The sequence below is a fragment of the Oenanthe melanoleuca genome, chromosome 25 (assembly GCF_029582105.1).
Source record: "Oenanthe melanoleuca isolate GR-GAL-2019-014 chromosome 25, OMel1.0, whole genome shotgun sequence".
Lineage (NCBI taxonomy): Eukaryota > Metazoa > Chordata > Aves > Passeriformes > Muscicapidae > Oenanthe > Oenanthe melanoleuca.
This window is the reverse complement of record NC_079358.1, coordinates 819268-832265: the sequence shown is the minus strand read 5'-3', so window position 1 is coordinate 832265 and position 12998 is coordinate 819268. Positions and strand designations below refer to the sequence as shown.

At 59.7% G+C, this 12998-nt stretch overlaps 1 protein-coding gene across 1 annotated transcript; it reads right to left on the bottom strand.

Annotated features, from left to right (window-relative positions):
* Positions 1–493: 493 nt before the first annotated feature.
* On the bottom strand, positions 494–12090 carry INSRR (insulin receptor related receptor). Its single transcript, XM_056509914.1, has 21 exons — positions 11550–12090; positions 10026–10338; positions 9802–9944; positions 9530–9674; positions 9233–9447; positions 9037–9163; positions 8691–8929; positions 7395–7562; positions 7038–7227; positions 6872–6913; positions 6520–6788; positions 5356–5492; positions 4696–4858; positions 3447–3555; positions 3283–3353; positions 2564–2793; positions 2375–2485; positions 2127–2286; positions 1925–2054; positions 1722–1856; positions 494–883 (listed from the first exon to the last, which is right to left on the bottom strand). The coding sequence occupies exons 1-21, from the start codon at positions 12088–12090 to the stop codon at positions 625–627; spliced, it is 3897 nt and encodes a 1298-aa protein (XP_056365889.1). The 3' UTR covers positions 494–624.
* Between the last annotated feature and the right edge of the window lie 908 nt (positions 12091–12998).

Genomic DNA, 12998 nt, shown 5'->3' with positions numbered 1-12998 from the left:
CACAGGACGCAGATAGGGCTGGCGGGATGGGGGGGGTGGGAGGCCCCTTGTGCCGCCCCCGCGACCCCCCCAAGCCAGGTACTGCCACAGCTGAGCTTCATCCCCTTTATTCGCGCTCGGATTAGACGGTGACACCCCTTCCCTGGACCAGCACGGCTTCGGCGCTGGTCCCAGTGCAGGAGACTGGGGAGAGACATCAGGGCTTCTCCCGCTGCCCCGTGATTCCGTTTCCTCACCTGTGGAAGGCTGGGGATCACAGGGGGAGCTGAGCTGTTTGCCACCACAGAGGAAGGTTGATGGGGGTCCCCGAGTGCCAAACCCTGCTACCCATTCCCGTACCCACATTATCCCACCCCCCCAAAAAAAAAAGTAAGGAAAGACTGGGGTGTTCTCCTCCCATCCAGCAGCCCCTTACTCCCTCCCCCCCGATCTGGAGCACCTCCAATTTATTTTCAGGGAAAATGCATCCCATGGAACATCCTTGCCTTGCTGCCACCCTCTTCCCAAGGCACCCACTCCTTGGCTGAGCCCTTGGAAGCAATAAATAATGCAGGGGGGTCCCAGCAGTGGGGGGTGGCCAGAGAAGGGCGTGGGGTGCAGAGTCCAGCGGGGGTCACCCCGGGGTCAGAGTGAGGCTGTCCCATTGGGGAGCTGGTCCTTGCGTGCGGGCAGGGGGGACGCGGGGGGCTCGTCCTCCTCGGGGGGCTCGTCCTCCTCGGTGCTGGAGGGCTCTCCTGAGCCGTGATGGCCGTTCTCGGGGCTGTAGAAGAAGGAGAGGCTGCGGAAAGCAGGGGCCATGTGGTCCTTGATGCGCTCCAGGAGCTGGACGAAGGAGGGACGCTGGCGTGGGTTCTGCTGCCAGCACAGGCACATCAGCTCGTGGCTGCAGAGAGAGGAGTGTGGGGTTGGTGTGACCAGAAATGTGGATTCTGTCACCATCTGTTAAACCAGCTGGGGCAGTGACCCTGATCTCCTGGCACATATTATCTGCTCATGGGCCATCTTTAAACCAGCTGGGCAATCATCTTTATCTTCCCACAGCCCATCCTCCCTCCAGGAGATATCTCCTGTTAATGGCCGGTGAGTCCCAGGGCATGACTGATAAAATTCCATCATCCCACTGGGAGATGCTCCAGCCAGGGGAGCAGCCAAGCCTTTCCTACCCAGATAAAAACTGACATTTTGGACACCAAGGAACCTTCTTTCCACTGGATTCCAGAGGAAAACCAGACCTTTCCACATCATCCCTGGAGCTTCAGAGGAAACTGCCCCTTCTCCAGGAGCACTGCTCCAGCTGAACCACATCTGCCACTGCAGGAGGATGCAGCCACCATTGAATGGGACTGTGCCAACACCCTGACTGACTGACGGGTGTCAGCTTGGATTCTGACTCTGGCAGGGTTTGGGATTTTTCTTTGTAATACTGTATTTCTATTTTAATTTTCCTAGTAAAGAACTGTTATTCCTAATTCCCCTATCTTTGCCTGAGAGCCCCTTAATTTCAATATTATAATAATTTAGAGGGAGGGGGTTTACATTCTCCATTTCAAAGAGAAGCTTCTGCCTCTATTGGCAGCCACCTGTCCTCCAAACCAGGACAAGAGGGCATCTGCTGGGTTTGGGGGGCTCCAGCCCCCAACAGCCTTCCCACCACGGCAGAGACCAGGATTTCCCCTGCCAGCCTTTCCCACAACAGGGTGGGGGTGCTCCCCAACACTCACAGTTTGTCAGGGCAGTTCTCAGGCCGCTCCAGGATGCCGTTGTCCATGACAAAGCGCAGCACCTGCTCGTTGGACATGCCCTGGTAGGGCTGCTCGGCCAGCGTGGCGATTTCCCACAGCACCACCCCGAAGGACCTGCCAAGGCACCGCTGCTCAGCCCGGGGATCTCCAATTCCCCCGGCTCTGCCCACCTCAGCACCCACCAGACGTCAGACTGGGTGTTGAAGATGCCGTCCTTGAGCGCCTCGGGGGACATCCAGCGCACGGGGAGCAGCCCCTTGCCCCCTTTCCGGTAATAATCCGTCTCATAGATATCCCGGGTCATGCCAAAATCTGGAGGAGGAGGAAGGTGTGAGCAGACAGAGACACAGGGCTGGCACAGCCTGCCCAGCACTGCCCACCCACCTCCAATTTTGACGGTGAAATCCTCGGACACCATGCAGTTTCGGGCGGCCAGGTCCCGGTGCACGAACTTGTTGGCGCTGAGGTAAGCCATGCCATCGGCGATCTCTCCTGCCATCTGGATCATGTCCTTGAGGGACGGTGGGGGCAGCCCAGGGTTGTTCTGCACCGTGCACAGAGTCAGGGTTTGGGCAGGGCCACCCCTGGAATAGGGTGGGTGTCCCTTTTCTGGCACCCGAGCAGCCCCTCACCTCGGCTTCAGGCCGGAGAGAGCGCAGGTAACTCTTGAGGTCCCCACGTGTCATCAGCTCCATGATGACCAAAGCTGGCTGGCCCTGGGATACAACGCCGAGCAGACGGACCTGCAGGGACAAAGAGGGCTGGCGTGTGAGCGGCCTGACCCCCCGTGTCCCCTCCCTCCCCCTCCCCTGCCCACCTACCACGTGGTGGCACTTGAAGGCTTTCATGACAGAGGCCTCGTTGAGGAACTCGATGCGCTCCCGCATGGTGGCCAACTCGTTGACCGTCTTCAGGGCCACCTTGGTCTCCTCTCCCTCCGTGACCAGCCCCAGCGCCACCCCCTCATACACCATCCCAAAGGAGCCCTGTCCCAGCTCCCGGATCACTGTGATCTTCTCCCGGGACACCTCCCACTCATCAGGCATGTACACTGCGGGTGAGTGGGGATCACCCCATCCCCAGCACTGTGACTAACCCCATCTGCATCCCCATCCTCATCTTCATCCCATCCTCATCTCCACATCATCACCATCCTAGTCCTTGTCCCTACCCCATCCCCATCCCCATCCCCATCCCTGTTCCCATCTCCCTCCCATCACCATCCTTATCTTGAGCTTCATCCCATTCTCATTCGTGTCTCACTCCCATCACCATCCTCCTCCCTGTCCTCATCCCCCTGCCATCTCCATCTCCATTCCATTGATCCCATCCCATCGATCCCATCCCGTTGATCCCATCCCATCCCATCCCATCCCATCCCATCCCATCCCATCCCATCCCATCCCATCCCATCCCATCCCATCCCATCCCATCCCATCCCATCCCATCCCACCCCTGTCCCCTCCAGTGTGACCCATCAAACAAAGGGCTGGGTGGCCCTTTGGGGTGGCCCTTTTCCTGTCCCCATGTCCCCACGTACTGTCCGAGGCGCTGAAGTACTCGGGGTTGACGGAGGCGTACAGAGTCCCGCTGGGGTACCCATCATTGCTCCTGTCAGGGTGGGCAGTGCTCAGAGCCTCCCCCCAGCCCTTCCCAGCCAGACCCTGCCCCAGCCCAGCCCTGGGGGTGCAGGGGGGTCGTTACCTCTTCTTGTTGTAGAAGAAGACAAAGACAGCCAGGCAGGAGATGAGCACCATGAGCACCACGGGTGTGACAGTGAGCAGGACGTAGAAGCTGCTGGACTCTTCCTCGGCTGCCGGGAGCAGGAGGTCGTGGATCAGGTTCTGGGCACTCATCCCACCTCATGTGGGACACCTGGGCTGGAGAGGGGGAGCCTCCAGCTCCCCAGAGCAGCAGCACCCTCTGATCCGTGTGTGCTCCTGCTGCAGAGCATCCCCCAATCCTCCAGATCCCCCAGTCTATCAGCAGACTTCAGTCCCTGTGTCCCCCAGTCCCAACCCCCAGCTCCTCAATCCAGCAGTATCCTTGGATGGATGGGAAGATCAGCCTGGCTGAACAGAGGTCTTTGGCTGGAGCTCAGGGAGAAATGAAAGGCTCTGACCTCCAAGAAAGGGGGAAGGAAGTTCAGGAGGATCTGAGAATGAAAATTAGAAGGGCCAAAATCCAACTAGAACTGCCATATGAGGCAATAAAAAGTGTTTCTACAAATCCATCACTACCCAAGGGAGAGCTAAGAAGAAAGTGAGTGTTGGGCACCACTGAGGGATCTGGGGTCAGTTTTGGACCCCTCATGACAAGAAAGACATTGAGGAGCTGGAATGTGACCAGAGAAAGGAACAGAGCTAGAGAGGGGTCTGGAGCACCAGGAGCACCTGAGAGGGGTGAGAGGGCTCATCCTTGAGGCTCAGGGGGAATGTTGTGGCTCTGCACAACTCCCTGACAGGAGGATGCAGCCCAGGTGGGGGTCAGGCTCTGCTCCCAGGGAACAGGGACAGGACCAGAGGAAGTGGCCTCAAGTTGCACTAGGCGAGGTTTGGATTGGATATTGGGGAAAACTGGAAAGCATTGGAAGAGGCTGCCCAGGGCACTGGTGGAGTCTCTGGGATTTAACAGATGTGTGGATGTGGCACTTGGGGACATCAGTTAGAGATTGGCAGTGCTGAGAGAACAGCTGGACTCACTGCCCTTGGAGGCCTTTTCCAACCCAAATAATTCTGTGATGCTCCAGTGTCTGAGGCCAGGATCATCCCTCAGCAACAACTCCCATCTTCAGCAGCATGCCCTGACCCCACACATCCCATCCCAGCAGCACAGCCCAATTCCCCAGTGCCCTGATCCAGCAGCCCCCTCTGAGCCCCAGCTCCCCAACCCACAGCCACCCCCTCCCTGCCCCCACAGTCCCTGTTGATGTCCCCTACCCCCCAGCAAGTACCTGGCCCCAGGATGTAAAACTTGACGAGCCCTGTCCATGAGCCATTGCCAGCCAGTGAGGTGGCCCTGACCTTGGCTGAGTAGTTCCCTGGCTGGAGCAGAGCCAGGTGGACGCCCCCGTACTTGGAGTAGCGGTGGCGTGAAACGCAGACAACAGTGGTGACCTCCTGGAGGGGACAATGTGGGGGTGGCAAAGGGGCCTCGTGTCCCCCAGCCGTGTGTAAGCCTTGGGAGAGGGATGGGATGGGATGGGATGGGATCAATGGGATGGGGTGGGATGGGATAAATGGGATGGGGTGGGATGGGATGGGATGGGATGGGATGGGATGGGATGGGATGGGATGGGATGGGATGGGATGGGATGGGATGGGATGGGATGGGATAATGGGATGAGATGGGATAAATGGGATGGGGTGGGATGGGGTGGGATGGGATGGGATGGGATGGGATGGGATGGGATGGGATGGGATGGGATGGGATGGGATCAATGGGATCAGTGGGATGGGGTGGGGATGGGATGGCATGGGAACGGATCAATGGGATGGGATCACTGGGATGGGATGGGATGGGATCAATGGCATGGCATGGCATGGGATGCTTGCTGTGCCCCTGTAACCAGACCAGGCAGGGCTGGGCAGGAGATGCCACAGGGTGCTCTCACCTCACTCTCCCGGCTGTATTTAATCTCATACTTGAGGATGAGCCCGTTGGGGTTCCTGGGCTCTTCCCAGCGCAGCAGGACACTGTTCTTGCCAGCTGGCTCCCACGTGACGTTGCCAGGAATGTTGTCAGCTTGCACTGGAGAGGGGCACAGAGGGAGTGTGAAACTTTGGTCCAAAGTTTCTCTGATCCGCCTCATGACCATCATCAGAGACTGAGACCCTGGACCCCACCCCTCACTCTGGACCTGAATTCTGGCCTGGCTGAGGTGGATGCTTTCCAATGACTGTTTGTAGGTGTGCCTGGTGCTGCCATGGCACGCTGCACTCGAGCAGGATACTGCTAATAGCACCCTGTTCCTGCACCTGTTTGTTGGAGCAATGATCCTCACTGGTACTGGTTATAGTGCCCTGTTCAGCACCTGTTTCTCAGAGCAATGATCCCCACTGGTACTGGTTATAGTGCCCTGTTCCAGCACCTGTTTGTTGGAGCAAGGATCTCCACTGGTACTGGTTATAGTGCCCTGTTCCAGCACCTGTTTCTCAGAGCAATGATCCCCACTGGTACTGGTTATAGTGCCCTGTTCAGCACCTGTTTCTCAGAGCAATGATCCCCACTGGTACTGGTTATAGTGCCCTGTTCAGCACCTGTTTGTTGGAGCAATGATCCCCACTGGTACTGGTTATAGTGCCCTGTTTTAGCACCTGTTTCTCAGAGTAATGATCTCCACATACAACAGTCCATCAATCTCCCCACCTTTTGCCCAGAGGTGACTCGCTTTGGCAAAGGACTATAAAAACTGACTTTCCTAAAGAGACTTTGAGATCTCTTTCTCCCCAACGGATCAAAGACGCATCTATGGTCGGACAACCACGAGGATGCATCTCGTCTGTTGGTAGCTATATCCCAACCTTTCTCTCTCTCTCTCTATCACAAAACTGAATTGTTACACGCAATAAACTGCATTACTGCTTTCTGCTGAATAAAACCTGACTGTCTTGCTTCTGTCTTTTGCACACTGGGGTCGAAACAACTGTCACGACTCCCGCTCGGGTTGAGAGGATGGTGACAGGGGACATCGCCTGGACCCCAACCCGCTGCCCATCGCCCATCTCAACAACATCCCAGTGCACCCCAGTGCAGCCAGGGGTGAGGGGGGACTCACGCTCGGGCATGGTCCTGGCGAAGACGAAGGTGGCGGCGCTGCAGCCCACGGTGTGCGCGGCGTGGTTGCAGGCGTGGATGTCGATGCGGTACTCGGTGAAGTGGCGCAGCCGCGACAGCACCGCCCGGTCACGCACCACCTTGTCCTCGAAGATCTGGAAGTCAGCCTTGGGCTCGCCTCCCCCGGGGCGGCTCGGGGCCAGCGGCTCCGCTGAGGAGGCGTTGGGCGCGGGTGTGGCGGCCGCCGCGTCCCTGCGCTGCTTCTGGGACCTGGGGACAGGAGTCGAGGCCCCAGGATTGTACCCCAAAATTGATCAAGGGAGGGGAGATCCCCCAGGCTGGTCCCAGCTCACCTCTGTGGGTTCTTATTAATGGATGTCACCTTCCAGGGTGGCCTGAGACAGCGGGAAATCAGTTAAAGGCTCTGCCAGGAGGAGCCGCTGGACCCCCCCACCCAGGCAGACCCACGCACCCAGCTTGAGGGAGCCCCCCAAAAGCAGGGACCCCCCCAGATGGCACCTGGGGATGGTGATTGAATTGTGGAGGAAGTTCTCAAACTTCTTCTGGAAGGATTCGGCTTCACCCTCCATGCGGAGCTGCCCGTCGGTGGGGCGGCAGGGGCAGCACCTCTCCTCAGCATCCTGCTCCCCCTCGGGACCATCCCCGAACCCGAAGCGCGTGTCTGCGCTGCTGGTGGGCAGCTTCAGGCCTGTGGGCAGCAAGGGGCAGGGCTGGCAGGGCCTGGCTCGCTGCTGGTGGGCAGCTTCAGGCCTGTGGGCAGCAAGGGGCAGGGCTGGCAGGGCCTGGCTCAGGGCACAATCCCCGTTCTGCCGGTGCCCTCGGCTGCTGTGCTGCCCCTGCCCCGCCTGGCCTCACCTTTGTGGCAGTAATCGTTGATGTAGAGCTCCATGTCCTCGGCCAGCTGCTGCCACAGCACCAGGTAATAAATGATGTTGCCATTGCGTTGCGTGGGCGGCTTCCAACGCACCACGATGTGGGAGGAGGAGTTGGACATGGAGATCACGTCCCGGGGCACCGTCGGGGCTGGGATGACACAGGGGTGGTCAGGCTTTTCTGGGGATGGTCAGGCTTTTCTGGGGGTGATCAGTCTTTTCTGGGGGGGCTCAGTCTTTTCTGGGGGCTCCACCATGAGCATCCCCAGCCCCGTGCCAGCCCCTTACCCACTGGCATGGTGCCAGTCATTTCTGGGAATGCTCAGTCTTTTCTAGGGGGGACCAGTCTTTTCTGGGGGTGGTCAGTCTTTCCTGGGAACTCCACCATGAGCATCCCCAGCCCCATGCCAGCCCCTTACCCGCCAGCATGGTGCCAGTCTTTTCTGGGGGTGGTCAGTCTTTTCTGGGGGGTGGTCAGTCTTTTCTGGGGGCTCCACCACGGGCACCCCCAGACCTGTGCCAGCCCCTTACCCACTGGCATGGTGCCAGTCTTTTCTGGGGGTGGTCAGTCTTTTCTGGGGGTGGTCAGTCTTTTCTAGGGGGGATCAGACTTTTCTGGGGGTGATCAGACTTTTCTGGGGGTGATCAGACTTTTTTGGGGTGACCACTCTTTTCTAGAGGTGATCAGTCTTTTCTGGGGGTGATCAGTCTTTTCTGGGGGCTCCACCACGGGCAACCCCAGACCTGTGCCAGCCCCTTACCCACTGGCATGGTGCCAGTCCTTTCTAGGGGGGATCAGTCTTTTCTGGGGGTGATCAGTCTTTTCTGGGGCTCCACCACGTGCATCCCCAGCCCCGTGCCAGCCCCTTACCCACCGGCATGGTGCCAGTCTTTTCTGGGGGTGGTCAGTCTTTTCTGGGGGTGATCAGACTTTTTTGGGGTGACCACTCTTTTCTAGAGGTGATCAGTCTTTTCTGGGGGTGGTCAGCCTTTTCTGGGGGTGGTCAAGCTTTCCTGGGGACTCCAACATGAGCATCCCCAGCCCTGTGCCAGCCCCTTGCCCACTGGCATGGTGCCAGTCTTTTCTGAGGGTGATCAGTCTTTTCTGGGGGTGGTCAGTCTTTTCTGGGGACTCCACCACGGGCACCCCCAGCCCGTGCCAGCCCCTTACCCACCAGCATGGTGCCAGTATTTTCTGGGGTGATCAGTATTTTCTGGGGGTGATCAGTCTTTCCTTGGGACTCCACCATGAGCACCCCCAGCCCGTGCCAGCCCTTACCCGCCGGCATGGTGCGGATGTAAACCACCTCGCTCTGCGCCCCGTAGTTGCGCCCCTCCTCGGCCGTGGTGAGGGTGATGGCGCGCACGAAGATCGCGTACTGGGTCCAGGGACGGAGGTTGAGCAGCGTCACCCCCGGCTCCTGCTCGCTGCTCAGCGGCAGATCCACGTCCAGCACGTTCCAGCTCTGAGCCCCGCAGGCGTCCTGCCCCACGTACTCTGACACATTCTGGAAGGGTCTGCCCCACACCAGGCGTCAGGGAGGGTCCCAAAACCCCCGGGTGTCCAGGAAGAAAGGACCTCACGGGCTGGGATTCCCATGCCCTCCACAACGGGGACCACTTACGACTCCTTGTAGTAGACAATGAAGCTGAGGAGGTCCCGGTACTCGGGGGGCCGGTACCGCTCCCACTTGAGGAAGATGCGGTCGGACTCGGTGACGTTGGAGATGAAGCGCAGGGTCTGGGTCTTACCTGTGGGGAAGAGGCAGGGCTCAGGCAGAGGCTCGTGGCGCTGCTGCTTGTCCCCATCCCCGTACTCACAGGACGCCCGGTCCCCGTTGGTGCGGGGGTTGATCTCCGCCTTGTTCTGCCGCCCCTTGGTGCCTGTCACCTCCTCCATGCGATAGATCTCGGCCAGGCACAGCTTGGGATTGAAAGCAAAGTACATCTTGCCCACGGGGATGGAGAGGATGTGGTGGCTCCAGTCCCAGAGCTGCTGCAGGTTCTGGTTGTCCAGGACGTACAGGGTGTAATTCCTGGGGAGGAGATGTGGATAGAGGCAGGGGGCAAAGGTACATTCAGAGCCACATATCCCCCAAAAACCCACACCATCCTCACCCATCCACCATGGAGTCACCACGGATCAGTTTGAGGTTCTTGAAGAAGGACAAGGATACGAGGGCGAAGGAGTGTTTGATCTTCAGGAAGCCCGTGATGGTCTCAATGAGCCCCAGGCTGCTCTGCAGCTCCGAGGCCAGGTTATCTGGGAATGACACCCTGCGTGAGCTCAGGGAGAGGGGCACCTCCCCGTTAATTCCCCCTTCCTCCACCCCCTGCCCTCCACAGCAGCTCTCCCACCCGGGGTGGGTTCGGCTGGGTCTGGCACTCACAGCCCCGGCGGATGTTGAGAATGAGGTTCCCCTCGATGAGGGTGCAGCCCCCCAGCTCCTGCGCTGCCTGCATCGAGTCGATGGTCTTGGTGCCCACCTTGCACTCCTTGGGACACAGCCCCTCGCATTTGTGGCAGAACATGCTGCGGGCAGGGCGACAGGGACAGTGAGCTGGCCAAGGCGCCACCACCGCGGCAGTGCCGGGACGCTGGGGACACCCCCACCTGCTGTCGCTCCTGGTGTACCCCGAGGGACACTCGGACAGGCACTGCCGCTGGTGGATGACGAACTTGGAGGCGTCGCGGGGGTTGTCGGAGACCTTGCGCAGGCTGGCGCAGTACTCGGCGGTGACGCAGCGCCAGCCCTCGTACTCGTAGGTGCGGGGCGGGCAGGAGGGCAGGCAGTGCCCGTTGAAGTGGAAGTGGCGGCAGGCGACGCACGCCCGTCGGTCGTGGGGGCGGCCGCAGCCCCCCAGGCACTCGGCGTGGCAGCACTCGCCCGCTGCCGTGCACGCCGAGCCCGCGCCGCACGGGCACACTGCCGGGGGAGACACGGAGGGCTGGGACACGGAGCGCAGCCTGGGCTGCGCAGATGGGACTGGGGCAGGTGTGCACGGGGGAGAGGTGGGAAGGGCTCGGGGGGCTGCTGATACCCTCCGGGGCTGGGGGAAAACGGGGGTGAAGGGTGGGATAGGGAGGTGGAGTGATGGAGGGATGGAGGATGGATGGATGGAGGAATGAAGGGATGCAGGGACAGAGGGATGAAGGGAGGAATGTGATGCTCAGGGGGCTGCTGACATCCTCCAGGGCTGGGGGAAACGGGGGTGAAGGGTGGGATAGGGAGAGAGATGGAGGGATGGAGGATGGATGGAGGAATGAAGGGATGCAGGGAGGGAGGGATGAAGGGAGGAATGTGATGCTCAGGGGGCTGCTGACATCCTCCAGGGCTGGGGGAAACGGGGGTGAAGGGTGGGATAGGGAGAGAGATCGAGTGATGGAGGGATGGAGGATGGATGGAGGAATGAAGGGATGCAGGGAGGGAGGAACATGGGGATGGATGTGGTGATGGAGGGATGCAAGGATGGAGGGATAGTGGGATGAAGGGATGGAAGGAGGGATGAAGGGAGGAATGTGATGCAGCAATGGAGGGATGCAGGGACAGAAGGAAGGATGCTGGGATGTGGGGATCCAATAATGGCAGGAGAAAGGGAAGGATACAGATATGCAGGGAGGGATGAAGGGATGTAGGGATGGATTGATGGAGAAGTGGAGGGAGGCATGGCAGGGTGCACAGAGGGATGGAGGAATGCATGGACGGCCGTGTGATGAGTGGCTGAGTGAGCAGCTGGGCTGGTGGATGAGGGGCTGCACGGAGGGACAGCAGGACAGATGGACGGACAAGGTGGGGCTCAGCCCATGCTGAACCCCATCTGCCCAGTGCAGCCAGGCCGGGGCCACAGCCGAGGTTGCAGCCCTGATAAGGATCTGTGTTTATAGTACATATTTCATTACCAGCTCTCCTGTTTACAGCAAACGAGCTCAGGAGGGGCCTGTATTTACCTCGCCGCTGGGAAAACACAAAGCTGGGAGCTGGCCTCTCCTCAGAGGATGATACAGCACAGATCTGGTTACCAGAACAGCCGGGGAGCCACCTCCCCACACTGGGGCCACCAGCCTCCTTCCAGTGCCCTCTCAGTTTGCCCCACAAACCAGCACCATCCCAGCACAACCTGTGCCGCCAGCACCCACCTTTCTGGCAGTAGCTGGAGGTCCAGCAGCGATAATCCAGCTGCCCATTGACGCTGGTCTGCACGCACGGCTTCTCCACGTCCAGGATGCCCGGGCAGACATCGGCACACTCTTCAGCCGGTTTGTTGCCGACAATGTAGGTGCTGTCGCCGGCGTCGGGCAGCAGCAGCCCCCAGTCGATGGTGGAGAGGTGGCAGAGCTCCTGGTTGCGCTCGATGCGCACCGAGCCGCGCAGGATGTGGCCCAGGCTGTGCAGCCCCACGTCCCGCAGGTGCGGCATCTCGAAGATGACCAGGGCGTAGCTGAAGAACAGCTCGGTGCCGCGGATGACCGAGAGGTTGGGGAAGAGATCCCGCAGGCTCTCCAGCCCGTAGACGCGGAAAAGCAGCAGGTACTCCGTGATCATGAGCAGGCGAGGGAAGCTGAGCCCCCGGAAGTCCTCGGCGCCCGTGGTGAACATCAGCAGGATCTGCAGGTTGCCCTCGATGATGGAGCAGTTCTCCAGCTTCCGCAGCTGGGACACGTCGTTGCGGATGTCCATGCTGCCGCAGACTGGGGTGGCGAGAGGGGGACGCCGTGGGCAGCTGATCCCCCTCCCCACCCGGGGATCCCCCAGGGGGTTCAATATCCTGGTGCTGCCTGTCAAGCCCGGCTGGAATTGGTTTGGGCAGCCGGGGAGATGCGAGCGGCTCTGACGCTGCGGCTCTCCGGGGCACGGCGCGGCCGTCAGCGCTGATGCTAACGAGGCCTGGCAGCCCCAGAAACACATCCCAGCCCTGCTGGCCACTCTGGGGGTGCAGATGGTTTTCCCCCTTCCCTGAGTTGTGGGGGCTCACAGATCTCTCCACTCATGGGCACGCGGTTACCCAGTGAGTGGCAGCTCCAGCAAGGTGCCCAGACAGGTAATGGGGCTACCACAGATCTCCATGTTGGGGCACTGCCCCAACCCCATATTGGTGATTTTGGGGCTTTTCCACTCAAAAACGGGCAGCACAATCCCCAGCACCTCCTGCTTCCTAATCCCAAAAACAAGCCAAGAAATTCCCACTGACAGCACCCCCAGCCAGAAACCAGCTCCAGGTCCTGGAGGGAGCCACCCCTCTGTCTGCTGCCAGCCTGAGCCAGCAGCTCATGGCCATGTCCTTGTCCCAGTGACATTTTTCCCCTCTTGGTGTGACCCATGAACCGTGGGCAATGTGGCCCCATGGGCACTGTGGCACTGACAGCTGCCAATAGTCCCTCACCCCAGCACTGCACCTTCAGGGCTGAGTATTCCAGGATTTCGAGGCCAAAATTTCCAGGTTTTGGGGCCAGAATTCCTGTGGTTTTGGGGCAGGAATCCCGAGGGTTTGAGTCATAAAATTCCCAGGATTTTGGGGCTGGAATTCCCAGGATTTTCAGGCTGGAATTCCCAAAGTTTGGGGCTAAAATTCCCAGGATTTTCAGGCT

Bases quoted from the DNA above. Each gene is read 5' to 3' on its own strand.
- INSRR (XM_056509914.1), bottom strand. From the start codon at position 12,090: ATGGACATCCGCAACGACGTGTCCCAGCTGCGGAAGCTGGAGAACTGC. The intron at 3,556-4,695 runs GTACTTGCTGGG...TGCTCCCGGCAG, and splicing joins GTTTTACATCCTGGGGCCAG to CCGAGGAAGAGTCCAGCAGC. The intron at 3,354-3,446 runs GTAACGACCCCC...CCACCCTGACAG, and splicing joins TTCTTCTACAACAAGAAGAG to GAGCAATGATGGGTACCCCA.